Raw genomic sequence first — 22,571 nt, 5'->3', positions numbered from 1 at the left:
AGTCATGTCCATTAGCGGTCTTACAGAGACTTCCTTGTCCCTAGTTTGATACAGAAGATGAGCAATGTGAATGTTTAGTAAGCATCCCTTAGGAGGACACCCTGGTGGACCACTGATGAAGAATCAGACCTCCTTCACATGCCCACCACCCAGACACCTTGGCACTTTGTGAGAGTAAAACTCTGGCACCACTTTGTGTGGGGAGTAGCAGCAACACCAAGAAGGATGAAGCTTAAATTTCCCAATGGGTCAGTTAGGACTGCCACCTGAAATGGGAATTGATTTGCTCCAAAATAAAGTGTTATTTTTTGCACCCCTGAATTTATAGTCATGATTCATGCTTGCAACCATTTTTTTTCTTTTGCAATTTATAGCATGAACTTTGTTTCCTTCATAATTGAATTGAGAAATTCTTTTTCCAAAGGGAAATTTAAAGGACTAGAAAGCAACAAGTAGAAGAGTATTTGTGTCATTTTTATAAGAATAATCCTTTAAGTAATAATACATTTCTTCTTGGTATGCCCAGCTACAGCATAAGTACTGGCAGAGGAATGATGCTATCATAAAAGGAGTTAAGTCCAGGAAAGAAAGAAATGCTCAGGATCAGAGATTTGCCTCAAGTGCTGTAGTAGCCAGTGATGGAATTAACTAATCTGCAGTGCTGTGATCTCTCCTCTCCTTTCCATTTGTCTCTCTCTTCTCATGCCATTTTCCCACACCCATCCCCATTGTGCCATATCCTGGATATGAAAATACAATTAAAATAACTTGTAATTTTGCATTTATTACTGATCACATTTTATTTATGGTTCAACTTCAGGACGTGATCCATTTTTCCCCAACAAGGCAATGAGATTTTATTTTGGAAATGTATGTGCAAAAAACTTTGACAGATGTGAAAACTCACCCCTGAATGTCCCTGGACATGATTCAGAGGCTGATTGAGGGAAGGGCTGAATCTCTGGCTGTAGGGGCTTGTGGTGTGGCAACAAGAAACTGGGAAAATTGGCTTCGGGAAGAGGAAGAACCTCACCTTTCTTTAATGGTGGGAGTCGGTGAACATATCCAATCTCTCTCCCATGGAAGGGAAAGTGTTTTTTACCTGGACCTCTTTCTTCTGAGTGCCTAGGTGGTGGGCCATGGCCCCAGCGATGGTGGTCTTGGGGATCTTGGCTATGGGGTGGTGGGTCACAGGGTCCATAGTCATGGAAATCATGGCCATGGGGATGGTGTCTATGAGGAGGGGGTCCATGGGGATGGTGTCCATGAGGAGGGGGTCCATGGGGATGGCGTCCATGAGGAGGGGGTCCATGGGGATGGTGTCCATGAGGAGGGGGCCCATGGGGATGGTGTCCATGAGGAGGGGGCCCATGGGGATGGTGTCCATGAGGAGGGGGTCCATGGGGATGGCGTCCATGAGGAGGGGGCCCATGGGGATGGCGTCCATGAGGAGGGGGTCCATGGGGATGGCGTCCATGAGGAGGATGTCCTGGGAGATGATGCTCACTGGAACTATGATTATCTGAGGGTCCATGGACCCCATTGGTGCCTAAAGAGGCCAATGATGGAGAAGCTTCTGCTTGAAATGGTGGACTGTCTGAGTGACTTTTGTCTCCTAGAGGAGGTGGGCACCCAAATTTATGTGGCTTGTGGGAATCATGGTGATCTCGAGATCTACCGGGCTTATGTGGAGGCCTGCCAGCAGGAGAATGCTCATGCTCGCCAGAGTGGAAGCGATGGCCCAAATGCTTCTGCCCACCACTGATGTTTCTATGATCCTGGCAAAAGACACAGAAGAGTGACTATCATCATGGAACACATAAGAAGTTAGACGTTTAATCTGATTTAGACCAATGGCTCTCAGACTTTTGGATTCCACAGTTAATGTTAAAAGTAGAATACCAAAAAAGGATCCCCCAAATTCTTATCTAGCCAACTTGGTAATTAAAATAGAGAAAAGCATTATCACCTACCACCATCATTATTTCACAGTAGGAAATAATGTGGGATCTGAGCCACATCTGTGACCTACACCACAGCTCACAGCAACACCAGATCCTTAACCCACTGAGTGAGGCCAGGGATCGAACACGCAACCTCATGGTTCCTAGTCAGATTCGTTAACCACTGAGCCACAACGGGAACTCCAGGGTGGTCCTTTGAATGGAATAAATGTTGTATTATGAAAATACTCTTTCTTATTACTCTTCTCATTTCAGCATAGACAGGTAAAATTATAGTGTAGAATGGTAATCATCTGTAGACCAACCTTTGAAAAACTAATGCTTTATAATTTATATTCTCAATAGAGTTGAGGCTTTATGATAAAATATCTCCTATTCCTAAAGGATGCGCTCTTACTTCTTTGCACAGCTCCTTGTTGAGATTTTAATTTTTAAGAAAGTTATGGAGCCATGTTCATGGTGACAAACCTGCCCCCTCTGGGGTTTTTTGTTTGTTTGTTTTTTGTGGTTTTTTTGGTTTGGTACATGGATATTTGGATAATGTTTAGTTTTTTTGTTTTTTGTTTTTTGCTTATATCAAAAATACTGTGAAGAATATCTTGGTACAGAGCAAAGCTTTCTGGGACATATGTAAAATATTGTTTGAATCTTATTTCATATATGTTTATACAGCAAACTTTAGGCTAATTTATTCTTCTTAGGTTCTATGCCTAATGATAAAAGCTGGGAATTATTAACTGTCAGCACTGGAGTCCTGACTACAAGAGCCACTTTCAAATTCATTAAAGGTTGATTGAATTGGTCATGATTTTACTTTTTTGGCAAATCTTACTTTCCCTAATTATTGGAAGAAAAATAATCATACTTTTTGTGTCATACCAGCAATTATACTTTCCCCAGAGGCCTATTCTCTCTGTATTTCTCCTCCCCCTCAACCCTCATCTTTCTCTCTCTCATTCTCTCTCTCACACACACACCCACACAACATACAAACAGCCGTAAGAACAAAATATACTATGTGTGTGAAAATATCACTTTTCTGACACTGCTCGTGACAAAGGCTACTTAAGCAACCCACCTTGAAGTTGAAGACTTCACAGTTTATGACAATATCTTCTGGGTTTTCCAAGTCAGAGGCTTCTGCATCATTGATGAAATCTGCTCTACAGAATCCAAAGGTCTATAAAGAGATAAACCTGTTAGAGTGTGTGTGTGTGTGTGTGTGTGTGTGTGTGCGTGTGCGCGCATGCGCAGGTAGTATGAAGTTACCCAGCTTTTGCTGTGAACCTTCAGACATTTGGGAAAGGAAGATGGACTTTAGAAAAGTCAGGATAATATTATCAAATCTCCCCAGCACCTACTGACCATCTTTCCTAGTCAATACTTTGGGGAAAGTGCAGGCTCCAAAGGATTTCACTCCAGGTCGATGTGGTTCCCTTCTGTGAATGATCCCCAGAGCCAGGCTTCCCTGTGGGCTATAGGAGAAACCCCATGGCACTGATGCCTTGCCTCTAGGCCAGCTTTCTGCCCGAAGAACTGACTTGCCTGTGCCTAAAGAGAGTGAAGAGGGACTTACACAACTTTAATAGGCCCCTTGAAGGAAAGTGTTGGAAGGGGAGAGCCAGTGTAAAAATGGGTTTGCACAGACTGTACAAAGTGACTGTCTGCTGGCCCTACCCTAAGTACATAGGCTACCACGGGCTGGCACCCCTAGGTCCTGAAGCCTCGACATCCAGCTGTCAAAGTTAAATTAGACAAGAAGAAAACTCTCTTATTTACTTATTATTATTTTGTCTTTTGGGGGCCACACCCACGGCATATGAAATTTCCCAGTCTAGGGGTTGAATCGGAGCTGCAGTTGCCAGCCCATAACACAACCACGGCAAAGTGAGATCCAAACTATGTCTGCGACTTTCGCCAGAGCTCATGGCAATGCCAGAGCCTTAACCCACTGAACTAGGGCAGGGATCAAACCCGTGTCCTCATGGATACTAGTTGGGTTCTTTACCACTGAGCCACAAGGGGAACTCTAAAACTCTCTTTTTTAGAAGAGACTGTTAAGCATTGAGGTTCTGAGTACAGCTTTAGAGTCAGATGGTCCTTTATTAATCCTGGGTTACCATCTACTAGTTGTGAGTTTAAGCAAGTAACATAAGATTTCTGAAACCAGTCTGTGTCTGGTCTATTAAATGAGTACAGTACTAACTACCATAGCTTAATTAAAGGAGAAAGGCTGGAAAACACTTAGCACTTAGAAAGGCTGGAAAACACTGGGCTCCTCTTCTTCAGCTGTCATGTCTCTGCACTGGGTTTGCATCACCCGCACCAAGGTAGGCTTTGTTGGGGGTAGGAGTGGAGGAGTGGGGAGGTATCTTTCCTGGTACCCCCTAAGTAAGATTCTAGAACTGCCTCAGACTGAAAAAGTGGAACAGCCAGAGAAGGAACTAATGAATACCTCCTTTCTTCCAGTCCTGGAGAAGTATTCTTGAACTTCAGAAAAATCCTGGACTTGACATTGGAAGGCCAGGGAGTTCCCGTTGTAGCAGTAGAAATTCAACCTCTAGCCCGGGAACTTCCATATGCTGCAGGTGCCACCCTAAAAAGCAAAAAAAAAAAAAAAAAAAAGACAGAAAAGAGATCAGAAGGCCATCATTAAAATCCTAACACGTTCTAGCTCAGTGTTTTCAGGTAAGTGTATAAATGCCTAGGCCCTCCTGTCCTGGGGAAATGGAGGCAGACACTGGCCTCTCCTCAGTGGGGTTGTCATAGGGCTCCAACAAGGTGATAATATATGCGTTTTGTGAACTTTAAGTCACCGTACAAGTGCCAAGTGTTAGTAAGGAGATCTTCCTGCAGGTGTCTGAGTATCAACTTACAAATGACTCAGGGAACACAACACCACCACCCCCACCCCCACAATCCAGGCCAAGCATCTGAGGACTGGATTCTAATCTCAGCTTGGTTGTAGGACCCTCTGATGTCCCTCTATTACCTCCCCATTTGTCACATGGGACTATTGTGAGGAGTAAATCAGGTGGAGAGAAAGCACCCTTTGGTGTCAGTTCTTAGTACAAGCTAGTGACTAGTTTTAGCTAAGACTGTGATCCTAATGGGTAAGAAAACCCTCAGTGTTAACGTATATATCATGTATAGTTTTATAATATGCATGATATGCTCATGATTCACTTAACTTCTCTGTGCCTCAGTCTCCCCCTCTGTAAATCAGGAATCAACACTGTATGTCCAATTTTTAAAAATAGTACCTACTTCACAGGGTGGAGGTGGGGTTAATAAGTCAACATATGTTGGAATTCCCATAGTGACTCAGTGGGTTAAGATCTCAACATAGTCTCCATGAGGTTGCAGGTTCAATCCCTGGCCTCGCTCAGTGGGTTAAGGATCCGGTGTTGCCGCCAGCTGCAGCAGAGGTTGCAGACACAGCTCGGATCCTGAGTTGCTGTGGCTGTGGTGTAGGCTGGCAGCTGTAACTCTGATTCGAACCCCCTAGCCTGGCAACTTCCATATGCCTCAGGTGCAGTGGTTAAAAACAAAACAACAACAAAAACCTTAGCATATGTAAAGCACTTAGAAGGGTGCCTGGCATATTGTAAGTGGTCTCTAAATATTACCTCGTTTTTCATAGATGCTGATTATACTCACAGGAGAGCGCCAGCGACTGGAGCAGTTCCTCACAGAGAAATCCACGTAGTAATTCGTTCTTTCCCCTCCTCTCTAGGATAAAACAGATGAGTCAATTTCAGGAATATAAATAGTTTAAGAAAAAAAAGGCAATAGATACCTTCTATCTACTGTACTTAATAAAGCACTATGAAGATTCAAAAATCTCCAATAGGTGTCATTTTTCTGATGGTCTCTTTTAAAAATTTATCACATTAAGTGATAGGTGAATATGATTTCATGGAGAGGGTCAAATAATACAGATGTAATCAAGTATAGAGTGAAAAATCACCTTTCCTTTACCCCAGCCTCCCCTTCTCAAAGGTACCACTACCATCCCCCTGATGGGTTTTTCCTTCAAGGCTTTTCCAAAATACGTTGCTCATAGACACATATATCTAATTACTTAATAGAAATGGGCTCAGAGTCTAAGTATTGTTCTGTAATTTGCTTTTCCCGTCAATAATATATCTTGAAACTCTTTCTGGTGTCAAACATCCAAAACGTGTTTAGGATGCTTGGATGCACCATTATCTACTTAACTTCGCATCTTCACCTGCCGGGTTGGAACCTGGGCCCTCAGGCTCTAGCTAAGCATTAGTGGGGACTCACCACTCTTGCAACCCTCTCCACTTTGTCCACTCGGAAAGAGGCAAAGTCACTGTTCTCCCTTTTGTACTTTTCCAAGGTTTGGTTAGCTTCTTTTCTGTAGGGCTCCGTATCCTCAAAGAAATCGATGAGTACTGGGCTGTCTTTCGTATTGGCCAGTACTGAAGAGGCTGGAGAAAAAAGTTGGCAGCTTTGTAATTATTGGCTTAGAAACAACAATGTCACTGTTGGGATTTAACATACCTAAGTGTGGAGACAAGAATAAAAATGGCTTCTCTTTTAGAGATGGACAATTTGAGGGTTGGAGAGGCTGAGTTACTTGTCAAAAATCACATCAGCCAATCAGCAGCAGAGCTAAACTTAAACCCAGATCCTTCTTCTTCTTCTGTGTGTGTGTGTGTGTGTGTGTGTGTGTGTGTGTGTGTGTTTAGTGCAGCACCAGTGGCATATGAAAGTTCCTAGGTTAGGGGTCGAATCGGAGCTGCAGCTGCCAGCCTATGCCACAGCCACAGCAACGCAGGAACCAAGTGGCATCTTCTACCTACACCACAGCTCACAGCAATGCCAGATCCTCAACCCACTGAGCGAGGCCAGGGATCAAACCCGCATCCTCATGGATACTATCTGGGTTTGTTACTGCTGAGCCGCAACGGGAACTCCTAAACCCAGATCCTTCTGATGCTCAGGTCTCTGTTGTGACCCCTATTCACGATGCCCTCCAGCCCCATCACTCATGAAGCATTAATATTTTTGTGAACTTTTTCTGTCTCTGTCAAGGACAGCGGCATCATTAACATAAAGTTTTGCCCAGAGAGAAGAGAAGATACAACTTTCTTTAAGCCAACTTCCTGAGTTAATTGCTTGGCTGTTGAATTTTTGTATCTTGAACCATGTTAAGATTTGCTATCTTAAAGGGAGTTCTATGATAATTATTTTTGAAAAAGTGAATTAAAAGAGCATGGAATTTAGAGTCAAGGCTGGCAGGGAAGGGTCATGTCTTTGCCACACTGTGGCTGTTTTCCCCAGACCAAGTCATTGAATCTTTTTGAGCCTCAGTTAATTTATCTCTAGAGTAGAAAGTATCATAATCTTTACTTCATAATTTTGTTGTGAGATTAAATGACATGTATAATCACTTTGTGAGCTGTTCAGTAATACATAGCTCTCAGATGTTGAAGTCAATATATACATATATGTTGAAGTCTATATATATATATTTTTTTTTCTTTTTATAGCCGCACCTGTGGCATATAAGTTCCCAGGATAGGGATCAAACTGGAGTTGCAGCTGAGGCCTACGCTGGATCCTTAACCCACTGAGCAAGGCCAGGGATCAAACTTGCATCCTCATGGAGACTACGTTGGCTTCTTAACCCACTGAGCCACTACAGGAACTCCTGAGCTCAATATTTGAGTGCTAAGTACTTTGCAAAGTGTTCTCTATCTAGACCATCTTATTTACTTATTAGAAGCACCCAAAGGGATAATACTATTTTTATCCTCATTTTACAACTGAGGAAACTTGACGAGGTTAAGTAAACTGCCCTCAAGACCATACAAATAGTAAGCGATGAGGTTGGGATTCAAACTCAGACAAATTTGAATCCAGAGCCTATATTCTCTGCAATGATGCTATGCAGCCACTTGTAAATTTCTATTTTTTATATTTTGAATTTCTTTAAAGGAAAGTGTACCAATAACAGGGAAAAAACCTTCTCCCTTCTCTTCTCAAGAGAACAAGTAATAATTGCACCCATAGGGCACAAACCATTTCTGATTATGTATTTCATAGTCTTAATGTGATGAATACCACTGTATGATTGAATTTTATATTAACATATAATTGATTAGCATTTTACAAGGTGACCATACCAGAACTTGTGGTGCAATTAAAGCCATTCACTCTAAGATCCTGAGATCCATCCAAACATGTTGTAGCTATTACCTTACATTGTCCAATAACCTGTAAGAAAGAGGGGTTAATGTTAGCACACACGGCTTTCCTCAAATTGAACATAAGGGAACAAACAAGTGAGAAAATGTATTCCTACTATCCATTTAAAATTTTTTTCTTCTTATAACCACACTAATGGCATATGGAAGTTCCTGGGCTAGGGATCAAATTGGAGCTGCAGCTGCCGGCCTACACCACAGCCACAGCAACACAAGATCCAAGCCGCCTCTGATGTACACCACAGCTCATGGAAATACCAGATCCTTCACCCACTGAGTGAGGCCAGGGAGTGAAACCACATCCTCATGGAGACTAGTCAGGTTCTTAATTCACTGAGCCACAATGGGAACTCCCATTTAAAATTTATATGTGCCTTCTCTCACCAAATCCTCTCTCAAAGACCTGAATTTTCTTAGTATGCTTCTGTGAACCAGATGGTCTAAGCATCCAAAACCCTCATGAGAACCATGGAGAAACTGTTAAAACAGTTCATCGCCATGTCCCAAATGTTTGCAAGGGGAAAAATGCCAAAACTTTACCTTGGGTATGTAAACATCCTATTTCTAGAACTGAAGTCCTATAAATGTGCATCTTTCTATCCTCCTCCTGTGGCTGAGAGATGGGGATCTGAGTAGCTGTGAGCAATGTTCAGAACAAGACCTCACGGTGTCTACAATTAATTTCTTTGGTCATTTCTGTTAGCGGCACCAGCATTCAGAGGACACAATTCCAAGTTCCTAGGTTCTTAGGCATTAGGTAATTTGCCCAAGGTCTCACAGCTGGTTGAGCTAACATAGGAGATCACAAGCCCCACTAATTTATCTTGAACTGGGTTCCCAGTATGGCTCTCAAGAGAGTATTGCTCACAGTCAACACTGTTGTCATGAGCCAAGAGGCAGAAGCTGCTCACACTCTTTGGCCGGGTTAGCCCAGCTATGCAGTTACCATGGGCAAGCGGGATAGACAGAAGTCAAGAATGCTAAAAGGAGGGGAAGGGCACCCTGTTTACTTACTATATCAGATGGACGTGTGGAAACAGCTGGCTCACAGTCATCCCAGTGCTTCCTGGATAGGACTGGACAGTCTGATTCTTTTACATGCAAGACTAAATAATACACAGCGGTAGATTCCTGGGGAATGCCAAGAAAGGAATGGGTGAGGAGCATGTGGGAGCCTGGTGCTTTTTCAATGAAACAACCTTTTTATTTCTTTTTTTTTTTTTTTTTTGTCTTTTGTCTTTTTGTTGTTGTTGTTGTTGTTGCTATTTCTTGGGCCGCTCCCGCGGCATATGGAGGTTCCCAGGCTAGGGGTTGAATCGGAGCTGTAGCCGCTGGCCTACGCCAGAGCCACAGCAATGCGGGATCCGAGCCGCGTCTGCAACCTACACCACAGCTCACGGCAATGCCGGATTGCTAACCCACTGAGCAAGGGCAGGGACCGAACCCGCAACCTCATGGTTCCTAGTCGGATTCGTTAACCACTGCGCCACGACGGGAACTCCTCTCTTTATTTCTTAAATAGAATTATTGCTCTTCTCAAAGTCATGCTGATGTCCTACCTGTGTGTCCTTGGATCTATTTATTTGAATAAAAAGTTTCAAAGTGTTGCTTCCAAATGCTCTCTTTAACTGGTCACAATGTTGCTCCTGCCCATGAACTTTAGAAAGCAATCACTAAAAAGCAGTGTTGGTTTGGGTGGAGGTGTTGAAGGTGCAATCCTAGAATATAAGTGATGGCAACCACGTCGTGGGCTCCAATCCATGAGTGCAATTGTGTCCCCTCATCCAGCTTTATTCCTCATCTTGGATTTCTTGTCTTGATTGCAATTTGCCCTAAGTCAACGTTACTCTCTTCTCTTACCAACCAGCTCCCTCTCTCGACTTTCCTTGTCTGCACTGTGAATTATTTATTTCCTTAGTCTTTGGCTTGAAGAATGTCCAGTGGCCAGGCCTGGATGGTCTTTCCTGCAGATGTCCCAGGTCTTTATTTATTGCCTAATTTATTATTCTCATTGCCTAATTCCCACTGCCTAGGTCTGGTCCGCATGGCCTCACTTCTGAACACGTGAAGTAACTCCCAATTTGTGTCCCTGCCACTTGCTCCCATATCCCCAGGCACAGGGGACACCTTCCCCTCATCCCCACACCCTCCCTATACCAGTCAGAGGTAGCAGTGTGACAGTTCATCCTGTGCCCTACATGTGTGGCAGAGAGCCTGCAATGGGACTCACGGTCACCAAATTGCCAGCTGAATCCTAAGGCCCTGCACTCTTGTTCTCTGCAAACTTTGGTGCCTCTATTTCTAACATGTTAACAAGTATAAATGTCTCTGCATGTCTGCTTTGCCCCATGGTCTGGCCTCCCCTAATTTCAGGGGTTCCACAAGGGAAAGGTTATTTTTGAAGGACATGGAGAGGGAGGACTCCCTCCACAATCTCTGTCAAGCCCTTCAACTCACTCAAAATAAGCATATACTCCGAGACAGTTGGCTTGCTTGGCTTCAAGATAAAGCCTACATTCTTTTCCAAGATGATGACTGCTCCAAAGCCCACAGAGAATTTCTGGAACCTCTCTGCTTAGATTCAGTTTCTCCCTAACACCCTCCCTCCTGCTTCCATCCCCACATCAAGGAGGTAGGCATGGAAGTACCCTGGAATGGCTTTACCCAGGCCATCGTCCTATTCAAATCCTGGTCATTCTTCAGGACCCAAAGGAAGGCTTCTCCCATTCCATCTTTCTTCTTCTTCTTCTTCTCTTTTTTTGTCTTTTTTATTTTAGGTGGCACATGGAGGTTCCCAGGCTAGGAGTCCAATCGGAGCTGCAGCTTCTGGCCTACACCATAGCCACAGGAACGCCAAATCTGAGCCATGTCTGTGACCTACACCACAGCTCATGGCAACACCAGATCATTAACCGACTGAGCAAGGCCAGGGATCAAACCTACATCCTCATGGATGCTAGTCAGATTCATTTCTGCAGAGCCACAGCGGGAACTCCTTCCATCCCATCTTAACAGACCCCCATTGCTCTATTATTTCCATATCCGTACCATTTACTTGGTGCCTTGAATATGCTGTGTGTGCATGTGAGCTGATTATTGCATTGAGAACAAGGCCCACAGTTTATTCTAACCTTTCTCTGAGAGCATTTAGCACTGGATTGGGCTCTGCCTAAGTGCTTATAAGTAGTTGTAGACCGATTCATAGTTAAGGACATACTAATAACAAATATTAATTATTGGTTGAATCTACCTGGAAATGAAACAAACAACCCGACCAAAGCCAATCCAGGGGGCAAAGTGGCCAGCCTAGAGTCACACTGGTCCTGATCCATCACCCTCTCTCCCACTCAGCTCTGCCACAGGCGACTCCTCACCGATTTGTCCAAGTGGGCATCAGCAACCTGCAGCAACTCGAAAAGGTAGCCGTCCCATCGTCCTTTATTGATCAGGTCTAGAGCTTTTCTGGCCACAGGCTCAGCATCGTCACAGCCTGTGGGACTCACAGCACGGGAACACTGCAATGTGATCAAAAGGATGAAAAGCGGCACTGCATTGAGTAACCTCATTTTGTTAAAAAGTGAAAACCATGCCTTGCTCTGGATACCACGGCGGAGAAGTTTATATACAGATTTTCTTAAACACACACATGCACAATTGATTAAACAATGTCTTATATGTTTTTGTTGTGTAACCGGGGATGTTCACCTTGACCCCTGGTTCAAATGTCTGTCAACACTCTGTAAATGATTAGTGGGTCCTGGGGACAGAAAGTTGAAACATGCCACCTGTGGGTGGGTGAAACTCTGATCTGTACAAATCTGGAAATTTCCAGTAGGTGGCAGATCCAAAGTGTGTTTTTGACCATAAGCTCTGCCTGCGTTGGTGTGGCAGGTGGAGTCAGAAATAATTATCCACCATCTGCCAGCTAGAAATTTCTACCCTCAGTCCCCTTTTTGGATGGTGGTAGTGAAAATCCTCAGTAGAACGTAGCTACATTATTTAAAGGAGGTAACATGTTAAATAGTTAATACTCTAGGAAGTTTCCATTGTGGCTCAGTGGTAACCAGCCTGACTAGTATCCATGAGGATTCGAGTTCCATCCCTGGCCTCACTCAGTGGGTTAAAGATCTGGCATGTCTGTGGCTGTGGCAGGCAGCTACAGCTCCAATTTGACACCTAGCCTGGGAACTTCCATATGCCGCAGATGTGGCCCTAAAAAGCAAAAAATGAAAAGGAAAAAAATAGTTAACACCTAAAAGGAATTGAGTTCAGGTAGAATAGAATGAATGATTACGGGAAATTTTGCTTTGAAGTTAAGATCTGAATTTCCACCCTGGGTCTGTTACTCTTACTGTGTGATGTTGGGTAAGCTATAAAGCTTCTCTTCTTCTTAGTTTCCTCATTTATAATATAGGGATTAATATCTCTTGGTAGGATGGTGTGATAACTAAGAAAATGTGTATAAAGTAACCAATTCAATTCTCTGCACAGACTCAGGTGCTAAATGAATATTGCTCTTTTATTATTTTAATTAGTGTGCCTTGAAAGAGTTAGGGTTACACTCACGATGTTCCAGTTCTTTGTGACCCTGAAAGCATGCTAAAGAGAATTAATTCATGTGGAGGAGGATGTTAGTGAGGGTAGGAGCCAAGCCATTCAATGTCTGTTGGAGGAGCCATTGGGGGAACACACCCTTGTGGGGGGGCTCAGCATTGGGGGATAGGGTTGGGATAAGCTGATGCTCCACCCACCTCCCTCCTAAAAAAACCAATATACCTGCATGGACCACTCACCTTAGCAGAGCCCCGTGGCATCAGAAAGGACCACTAATAACTACCATCTGCCATCCTCCCCACTTTCTTCTCTGCAGTATCTGTAAGAGTCTATGGCAACGGTTCTCATCCTTGGATTCATACTGGAATCGCCCAAGGAGCTTAGAAAAATCCTGTGTGCCTCTTCTGAGAAACAGCTGCCAGGAGCGAGGACAATAGTTACGGCTGCAAATTCCCTATTAGTGTGAGTTTGCTGGAATTCCAAAACAAAGTACCGCAAACTGGGTGGCTTAAATCACAGAGGTTAGTTTTCTCACAATTCTAGAGGCTGGACATTCAAGACCAGGGTGTCAGAGGACTGATTTCTCCTGAGGCCTCTCCTTGGTTTGTAGATGGCCACCTTCTCTGTGTCCTCACATGGTCTTCCCTCTATACCATCTGTATCCTAGCCTCTCTTTTTATTTAGGACTGCACCTGAGGCATATGGAGGCTAGGGTTTCCAGGCTTGGATTCAAATCAGATCTGCGGCTGCCAGCCTACACCACAGCTCCAGCAGCACTGGATCTGAGCCTCATCTGTGACCCATGACAGATCCTTAACCCACTGAGTAAGGCTAGGGATCAAACCTGCATCCTCGTGGACGCTATGTAGGGTTCTTAACCTGCTGAGCCACAATGGGACCTCCCTAACCTCCTCTTATAAGGATACCTGTCATACTGGATTAGGGCCCATCCTAATGATTTCATTTTTTTTTTTTTTTTGACTTTTGTCTTTTTGTTGTTGTTGTTGCTATCTCTTGGGCCGCTTCCGCGGCATATGGAGGTTCCCAGGCTAGGGGTCGAATCGGAGCTGTAGCCACCGGCCTACGCCAGAGCCACAGCAACGTGGGATCCGAGCCGCGTCTGCAACCTACACCACAGCTCACGGCAACGCCGGATCGTTAACCCACTGAGCAAGGGCAGGAACCGAACCCGCGACCTCATGGTTCCTAGTCGGATTCGTTAACCACTGCGCCACGACGGGAACTCCCTAATGATTTCATTTAACCTAATTACCCTTTAAAGATTCTGTCTTCACTTGTGGCTGCCTGATGGGAGGGGGAGGGAGTGGGAGGGATCGGGAGCTTGGGCTTATCAGACACAACCTAGAATAGATTTACAAGGAGATTCTGCTGAATAGCATTGAGAACTTTGTCTAGATACTCATGTTGCAACAGAAGAAAGGCTGGGGGAAAAATGTAATGTATACATGTAAGGATAACCTGACCCCCTTGCTGTACAGTGGGAAAAAAAAAAAAAAAAGAATATATATATATATATATGTAAAAAAAGATTCTGTCTCCAAATACAGTCACATTCTTAAACAATTTTTTTTTGTCTTTTTTTGTCTTTTTAGGGCTGTACCCACACATATGGAGCTCTCAGGCTAGGGGTTGAAACAGAGCTGTAGCCACTGGCCTACACCACAGCCACAGCAACACCAGATCCAAGCCTGTCTAGAACCTACACCATGGCTCATGGCAATGCTGGATCCTGAACCCACTGAGAGAGGCCAGGGATTGAAACTGTGCCCTCATGGATGCTAGCTAGTTAGAGCCATGATGTTTCTGCTGAGCCATGACGGGAACTCCCATACACATATTTTATATTACATAATTTTTAAGTGAAAAAATTGGGAGTAAATGTTATCTGGGCCCTTAATTCCTGTTCTGGGGAAAACTTTTTTTTTTTTTTTTTTGGCCATGCCTCCAACATGTGGAAGTTCCCAGGTCATGGATCAAATCCAAGCCACAGCAGTGACCTTAACCTACTGAGCCACCAGAAACTCCTAAAAACATTTTAAAGGAGTCAGAAATTTCCCCAACTTGGAGTAATTATTTGTTCTCCCCAGGCTTAACCACAGGGTACAGGTAAATATCCCTTCCATCTATTCCATCAATGAGTATACCAAGTTCTGGGGCTGGGAGACTATTCAGACAGGTAAGGGAAAAAAATTCAGTTGAAGGTTGTACAGAAAATATCTGATCAATACCTGGTGTTGAAATAATTATGGATTAAAGGGAAAGTGAAATTCTGATGAAACTCAGTCTCTTGATATCCTTCAATTTTCATCTTATTTGATCAAAAGAATCATAGAGTAAAAAATTAACAGAAATCGTGATTACATAAGGTCGGAAGACCAGAGCGGGGAGCACTAACGCCCCGTGGCAATAGCAGAGACCAATAGGAAGAGAGCTTTCCTGTCAACAACTCAGCTGATAAAAATCCACAGACTCTTTGTTTACCCCAGCCTTCCCAACTTCCTCTTCATAAAAGGGTTCTCCTTCCCTTGCTGTTTGGGGACTCGCCTGTGGCTTGCTGTGTTTGCAGACCCCAATTCGCACTTCTCTGATGATCCAAAATAAACCTGTCTTTGCTAGAGAAGAATCTGGCAGTCTTTTTGTTTCAGATCAACATTTTAGTGGCCTGTACAGGAACCAGAGAAGATGCCCAACAGCTCTGGGGTTGGTGAGCAAACAAGTATAGTATCCAAAATTGAACCCATTGCCACTCATTGATTTTCTGATCCTGATGTTGGAAGGTACAGCTTTATCTTCCATCTAAGCTCACACCCTCTTTGCACTTGAAGCTCAGGCTTTATTCAGTATCTATTTAAAGGTTTCCTCTTTCTGATTAAGGCTTTGTCCTATATGTGAAGTTGGCACGTCTGTCTGATTTGAGATCAGACTGTTTCACTGAAACTGGCCAGCCTTTGGCCTATTCCTTTTGGACAAGGGCTGCTTCTCTTGAACCTGGCTAGCCTTTGACTCATTTGTTCAGGAACAGGGGTTGTTTCTCTGAAACAGTGCCAAGTGTTTCTGCCTTTGGCCTGTTCCTTGGGAAGGGCTGTCTTTTGGAAATTGGCTTTAACCCTTCGATGTGGATTCTCCAGGAACAAGACCTCTCCTTAAGACTGCCTGGGATTGGCTTGTAAGCTGTTTGAACTGTGCTGTTGTGCTGCAAGCTGTTCAAGCAGTTTGAAAATTATTCTTTATTCTAGAGGAAAAAAACTCTGAGAAATGGGATCCTAGTTGTCTAAGTATTTTGAAGGTGCCCCCACTACAGGGTTGCCCCCGTGGCATGTGGAGGTTCCCAGGCTAGGGGTCAAATTGGAGCTTCAGCTGCTACCCATAGCCACAGCCACAGCAATGTGGGATACGAGCTGCATATGCAACCTACACCACAGCTCATAGCTACGCCAGATCCCTAACCCACTGAGCGAGGCCAGGGATCGAACCTGCAACCCCGTGGTTACTCATCAGATTCGTTTCCGCTGTGCCATGACGAGAACTCCCTCAGGTTCTTTTCTAACTAAAGACATGGACCTGACCAAAGGCAATACCAATGGCCATTGTGGGGAACTTTTGAAATTCACAGACTTAATTTCCTTAAAATCAAACTGGACTACAGTAGCTCAAAAATTTCCAGAACGGAGTGGAATGCTTATTTCAACTGGTATTTTGAGGCTTCCCAGCTGTTACCAGGAGTCTAAAATTGCTTCTGCAAAACAAGGTTTTAAGATTAAATGAGGCAAACAAAGAAAGTAAATGGCTCCCGAAACCCCAGGCTGTTCTTCTTCGGTTTCTTGGTCTCAGGCTCTGTCCTGGCACCATCTTTCTTCCCTTCTGTGATGCCAAGGTCTGCTCTATACCCTCAGAACTCATGTACAAATTCTACCACCAAACTCTCCCTTATCTCTTCAACTCTCCACACTCCGTTTTCTCCTGAGCTTGTCAGAACCTGTCTTTTAAAAATGGAGTCTTCTGAGGATCCAGAGGCAAAACCCTTATTTTTTTTTTTTTTTGCTTTTTTTCTTCCTTTTTAGGGCTGCACTCATGGCATATGGAAGTTCCAAGGCTAGGGGCTGAGTCAGAGTTATAGCTGCTGGCCTACACCTCAGCCACAGCAACTCGGAATCCGAGCTGTGTCTGGGACCTACACCATGGGCCATGGCAATGCCAGATCCTTAACCCAATGATCGAGGCCAGGGATCGAACCTGCATCCTCATGGACACTAGCCAGGTTCTTAACCAGCTTAGCTAGAATAGGAATTCAAAAACCCTTAATTTCATATATTCCTTGGACTAAAGCTAAACTGTGAGCCACAAAGATTTTCCCAAAGCACCAAAGATCTTCACATATTTGAATTTAATATAGTCATTCAAACTTAACCTGCCTTCTCTGACTTATGTCAACTAATTCTTATTATTATCCACAAAGGCCAAGCCCAGCATTGGATGAAAACTGCTAATTGGGAAAGCTCAGAAAGGTCTCTGGAATTATAGCAGTGAGACGAGTCCACTAATTTATTATGTAATCAGACTCAGGCAATTGCTAGGTAACCTCATTAAACAAATTCTAGGGCTTTTTCCCAAAGCCTGTTGATGGGAACAAATTTCAGGTTTGCACATTCTGTTCATGAATATTACGATAGACGTCGGATTGGTTTTTTGTTTTTGTTTTTTTTTGGTCTTTTTTTGTCTTTTTAGGGCCACACAGTGGCATATGGAAGTTCCCAGGCTAGGGGTCAAATCAGGCATGTAGTCACCGGCCACAGCCACAGTCACAGCAGCAGCAGATCCGAGCTTCATCTTTGACCTACACCACAGCTCCCAGCAATGCCAGATCCTTGACCCGCTGAGTGAGGTCAGGGGTTGAACCTGCAACCTCAGGGTGCCCTGTTGGATTTGTTTCCACTGTGCCACGATGGGAACCTCTGGTTGGTTTTTGTTTTTTTTAATACTTTCTTTTTTTTTTTTTTTTTTTTTTAATTCTTATCTTCCTTCAGATGTTGATTTTACCTGGTAGCTTTTAACGCAATGTTTATTAATAGGCTGAACAAGGACTTTTCCCTTCTAGCAAAATGGACCAAGATAGAAGGGAAAATTATACTCAGATTTAGTGAATCTGGCAAATCAACTCTCTTGTATTCCTGATAAGTCACATCCAAGGAAGACTTCCAAAATTGTAAACTTTAGCTCCAGCAAACAAAGGCTACTAAAAAAAACCAAAGCTCTCCTAGTTTTTGCTAGTATTGCAAAGAGCCAGGACATTGGCTGAGAGATTGTTAAAAATTCAAGTTCTTTAGGTGCCTTCAGCCCTCTGACCAGCCTTTCCAATGTCCTTTCAATGGTCAATGACAGCATTCCGAGGAACTAAAAGGGCTCTTGCCAGTCCTCCCTCTTTATTTCTTTGGAGAAATGTTCTCCAGATTGGGGATGAAACTCTTCCTGTCCTAAGTGACACTAGAGCTGTAGTTTGTGTGCTTAACCCAATACCATTCACAGTCCCTGTCTTGTAGCACTAAGACAGTTCAAACAGTGGGAACCTCCAGTGAACCTTAAAAGGTTCCTGGAGTTCCCGTCATGGCTCAGGGGTTAAAGAACCCAACTAGTATCCATGAGGATGAGGGTTCCATCCCTGGCCTCACTCAGTGGGTTAAGGATTCGGTGTTGTTGTAAGCTGTGGTTTAGGTCGTAGATGCAGCTCAGATCTGGCATTGCTGTAGCTGTGGCACAGGCCGGCAGCTACAGCTTTGATTCTACCCCTGGCCCAGGAACTTCCATATGCCATGAATGCAGTCCTAAAAAGAAAAAAAAAAAAAAAGATAAAATGTACCTCTTTAAACTCTAGCTGATCTAGCGCCCCATGAGCTTCCACTCTCTAGTTCTAACAAAAAAAAAAAAAAAAAAGGTGCTTTTTTTTTTAAAGAGTTTACTGTCTCTGAACTCATTCCCTTTTGTTTAGGCCTTTTCTCCTTAGTTCTTCTGCCCTTACTCATTTATTAGGCCAGGACTTCTTCAGGAAGTATCATGCTAGAATGTCTCCCAAAAGGGGAAGATAATTTTAGAAAATTTTTAGTCATCATCGAAACAAGCCAATGAATTAAAAGATCCTTTGACATCGTGTATTTCTTCCATCTCTGACAGTGCTTAGAGCAGATTCTGGAAAAACTGATCATTTGTCCCTATTGAGTCAGCTACCTCTTTCCTTATGGCAAAATCTACAACTGATGTTGGCACAATTCACAGCCTACTTCCCATCAAGATTCAAATAGAGCCCTAGAAACCTCTTCCCAGAATTATCAATACCCTATTAGTAATGAAACCCTTCAAGGCAAAAAGCTCATAGTAGATTACAAGGCTCACGGCCTCATTTTATGTCATATGAGCTCCCGTAATGCTCCCATTTTATTGATGAGAAAAACCTAAGGACAAAGCATGAAGATTTGCCCAGGACCTCTGAGCAATAAACAACATTGTTATACCTTAAACATTACTAATGTCTTTTCCCACCGGAAGTAAATTTTTTTTTATCATAATTTATGCTGTGCTTTAGTATTTCAGATGATGAAGCTGGCCAATAACTTCCTGTAAGTTTACTTGGGAAGAAAAACAATTCACCTGCATGGTAACGCCTGAGGGTTATTCTGAGAATAACCTCATTTCTCACAAATCCTGCAGGCTGATCTGGACCACAAAGTTCCACAGAGATTCTACTTTGTTGCATCATGTAGATGATTTGTTTCTTCTCCTACACAAACCTCCTCACAGGAAGACAGCATGCACTTGCTAAAGTTTTTAGCCTTAAAGGGACATAAGCTGACCAAAGAAAACTTGCAGTTTTTCCAAACCCAGGTTTTTGTCTTTTGTTTTTTTGCGCCACACCTGCAGCATATGATAGTTACCAGGATAGGGGTCGAAACAGAGCTGCAGCTGCTGGCGTGCACCACAGCCACAGCAATGCTTGGATCTGGCATATCTGTGGCTGTGGCACAGTCTGGAAGCTGCAGCTCCAGTTGGATCCCTAGCCTGGGAACTTCCATATGCCACAAAATAAACATAAATTAAATTGGATTCCAATTTTCTCTCTTATGCCAAATCTCTGTGTTTTACTCAACAATAACCCTAATTCAACTTTATGGGAAGAACACAGCTATCAAGGCTCTCAAAGAGAGTTGGATGAACTCACCTGCCTTTGGACATCCCAATTGTCAGATTCCCTTTTTCCTTTTTGCATATGAAGAAGAAGGGAATGCCTTGGGGTACTCACCACAAACACAGGGACCATCATCAACCCACAGTGTATTATGTCCAGCAAAGGAACTCTGTGGCACAAGGATACCTCCTTGCCTTAGGGCTATTATGGCCACTGCCCTTTTGGTTAAGATCACTGAGAAAACAATTGTGGGATGCCCTTTAACCATTTTGTACCTCATGCAGTAGAAGGCTCCTGAATTCTCATCACACTCAACATTTCTCAGCCAGCCACCTCACCTCCTAGACGTCCTTTTGATAACTGTTACCCATATAACTCTTTTATATTGTAATAACCTTAATCTTGCTTCTCTTTTCCCCTCCATAACTGACAGTCCCTAATGACTGCTTAATGCTGATGAACCACCTGGCCCCTCCAAATGATCTGTAGGAAATTCCATTGGGTAACACTGATTTCTCCTGGTTCATTGATGGTTCTTATTTAAAGGAGACATTGGCAAATATTGTGGTAGGCATACCATTACAACCCCTTTGGATGGTGTTGAGGCAGAATCTTTACCTATGTCTCCATTGGCCCACCAGGCTCAATTATATGCTCTTTCTTTTTCTTCTTCTTCTTTTTTTTTAATATGCTCTTTCTTACACAGGCTTGTCCTTTAGCCAAGGATAAAACTGCCAATATTTATACTGGTGGTAGATATGCTTTCAGGGTAGCTCATGATTTTAGAATGTTGTGGGAACAATGTGGCTTCTTTACTTCCATGGAAATAAAAATTTAATTGTCCCCTATGTTTAGGAATTATTAAACAACATTTGAAACTGTTGCTTTAGTTATTATTAAGATCCCAGGGCATTTGAGACTTTCTGGAAATCACCTTGCTGAGATTTCTGTAAGGAATGCTGTCCTTAAAGGGACCAACAGCTGCCAAACCCCTGTCATGGTCCGAAGAGATATTTCCCAAATGGTAATTTAGAAAACCTGGTTAGAGGGGCCCAAAAATTGGCCTCAGAAAAAGAAAAAATAAGATTGGAAATTTAGCAATTGTTGGTTTGGTAAAAAGAAAAAGCTCTAGTTTGGACCAAATAATAACCCATTCCTACTGAAGACGCTAAAATTCCTACTCCTTACACTGTACGGGCACTAAATCATTGGTGTCCTGGCAAAGTAATAGCCTTCGTGAATCAATATTGATGGAGAAACATTAATAAAGCCACAAAAAGTACCTTCTTCACTTGTCCCACTTGTCTAAAGCACGAGCCACAGAAGCCCGTTCATACTTTTCTCAGACATTTTAAACTTCCTAATGGAGCATTCAAGCCCTGGCAAATGGATTTCACGCAACTTCCTCCATCGACTGGATAGAACAATATTTTAGTCATGATCTGTACGTTTTCACACCGAACTGAAGCTGCCTTTGCAGACAAGCTACTGCCTCTTCTGTGGCTCAAGTTCTTCTGGAAAAAGAAATTCTGCCTTCCTGGGGAACTCCTTCAAACTTCACAGTAATGTGGGAACACATTTTACTAGCCAGGTGCTTTGACAAGTATGCGCTCCTTTCTCACTCTTACAAAACTTTCATTGAGCTCACCCTCCTCAAGCCTCTGGTTTGACAACATATTAAGGCTTAGTTGGAAATATTTGTAGAGGTCCTCCAGACTCCTTGACCAAAAGCATTGTTGTCGGTCCCTCTAAATCTCAGATCTGCCCATTTCAGAACTCATACAAACTCTGGCCCCTTGAGACAGTCATAGGACACTCAATGCACTGCTTCTTTTCACCCACACCTGATAAAAGAGATACTCCAATATTGCAAAGGCCTAATTGCTTCCATTAAAAACAACCATGCGTTGGTAAAACAATCCTTTCACAGTATACCCTCAGGAGACAAAGACCTTAAGTGTCATACCTTACAACCCAGAGATCTTGTCTATTGGAAAAGGCACCTCCAGGAGAGCTCTCTTCAACCTCATGGAAAAATGCCTATCAGTTACTGCTAATCCAAATCTTGTGCCACTAAACTCTAAGGAATAGACTCTTTGAATAACACGACATACCTGCCCATCTGCTGGTGACCTGAAAGTAAAGATTTCCTAGAATTGAGGCAGATGACATCTGATGAGACAGCTCTCTCAAGATATCCATACCAGGACTGCTTGAAGATTGTTGCCAAAATTTTGATGATGTAACTCTTCAGATGATCACTAATGTCTATGGTCTTGATAAAATGTGGACCTTAGATAAAAAGGGCCTGAAGTTTTCCCTCCTACTCCTTCTTGTCACTTAAACGTGACCTTCCTAAGTTTCCACTCTTTTGTACTTTTCCCTTCAATTTGAGATACTAAACCCAGTAAAGGTCATTTTGACACTGATGACAAAAAGCTACTGAAACTGGAAAACCTGACTCTTGGTCAGTGATGCTTTCAGAGAAAGATCTTGATCAAAAGGGGAGAAAGGTAAAAAATTAATAAACAGAAACCACAATTAAACAGACTTGGGAGACCAGAAGTGGGAGCTGTGACAATAGCACAGCCCAATAGGACTTAGCCAATGAAAAGCCAT

General features: G+C 43.2%; 1 protein-coding gene across 1 annotated transcript; it reads right to left on the bottom strand.

Annotated features, from left to right (window-relative positions):
* On the bottom strand, positions 775-11,857 carry HRG (histidine rich glycoprotein). Its single transcript, NM_001244639.1, is given in 7 exon segments — positions 775-1,778; positions 3,043-3,144; positions 5,625-5,696; positions 6,255-6,421; positions 8,123-8,213; positions 9,218-9,334; positions 11,578-11,857. Coding segments are annotated over 7 exon segments (1,662 nt in total). The 5' UTR covers positions 11,770-11,857; the 3' UTR covers positions 775-857.

The sequence above is a fragment of the Sus scrofa genome, chromosome 13, assembly GCF_000003025.6.
Source record: "Sus scrofa isolate TJ Tabasco breed Duroc chromosome 13, Sscrofa11.1, whole genome shotgun sequence".
NCBI lineage: Eukaryota > Metazoa > Chordata > Mammalia > Artiodactyla > Suidae > Sus > Sus scrofa.
The sequence above is the reverse complement of the archived record's forward strand: the minus strand, read 5'-3'. Positions and strand labels throughout refer to the sequence as shown.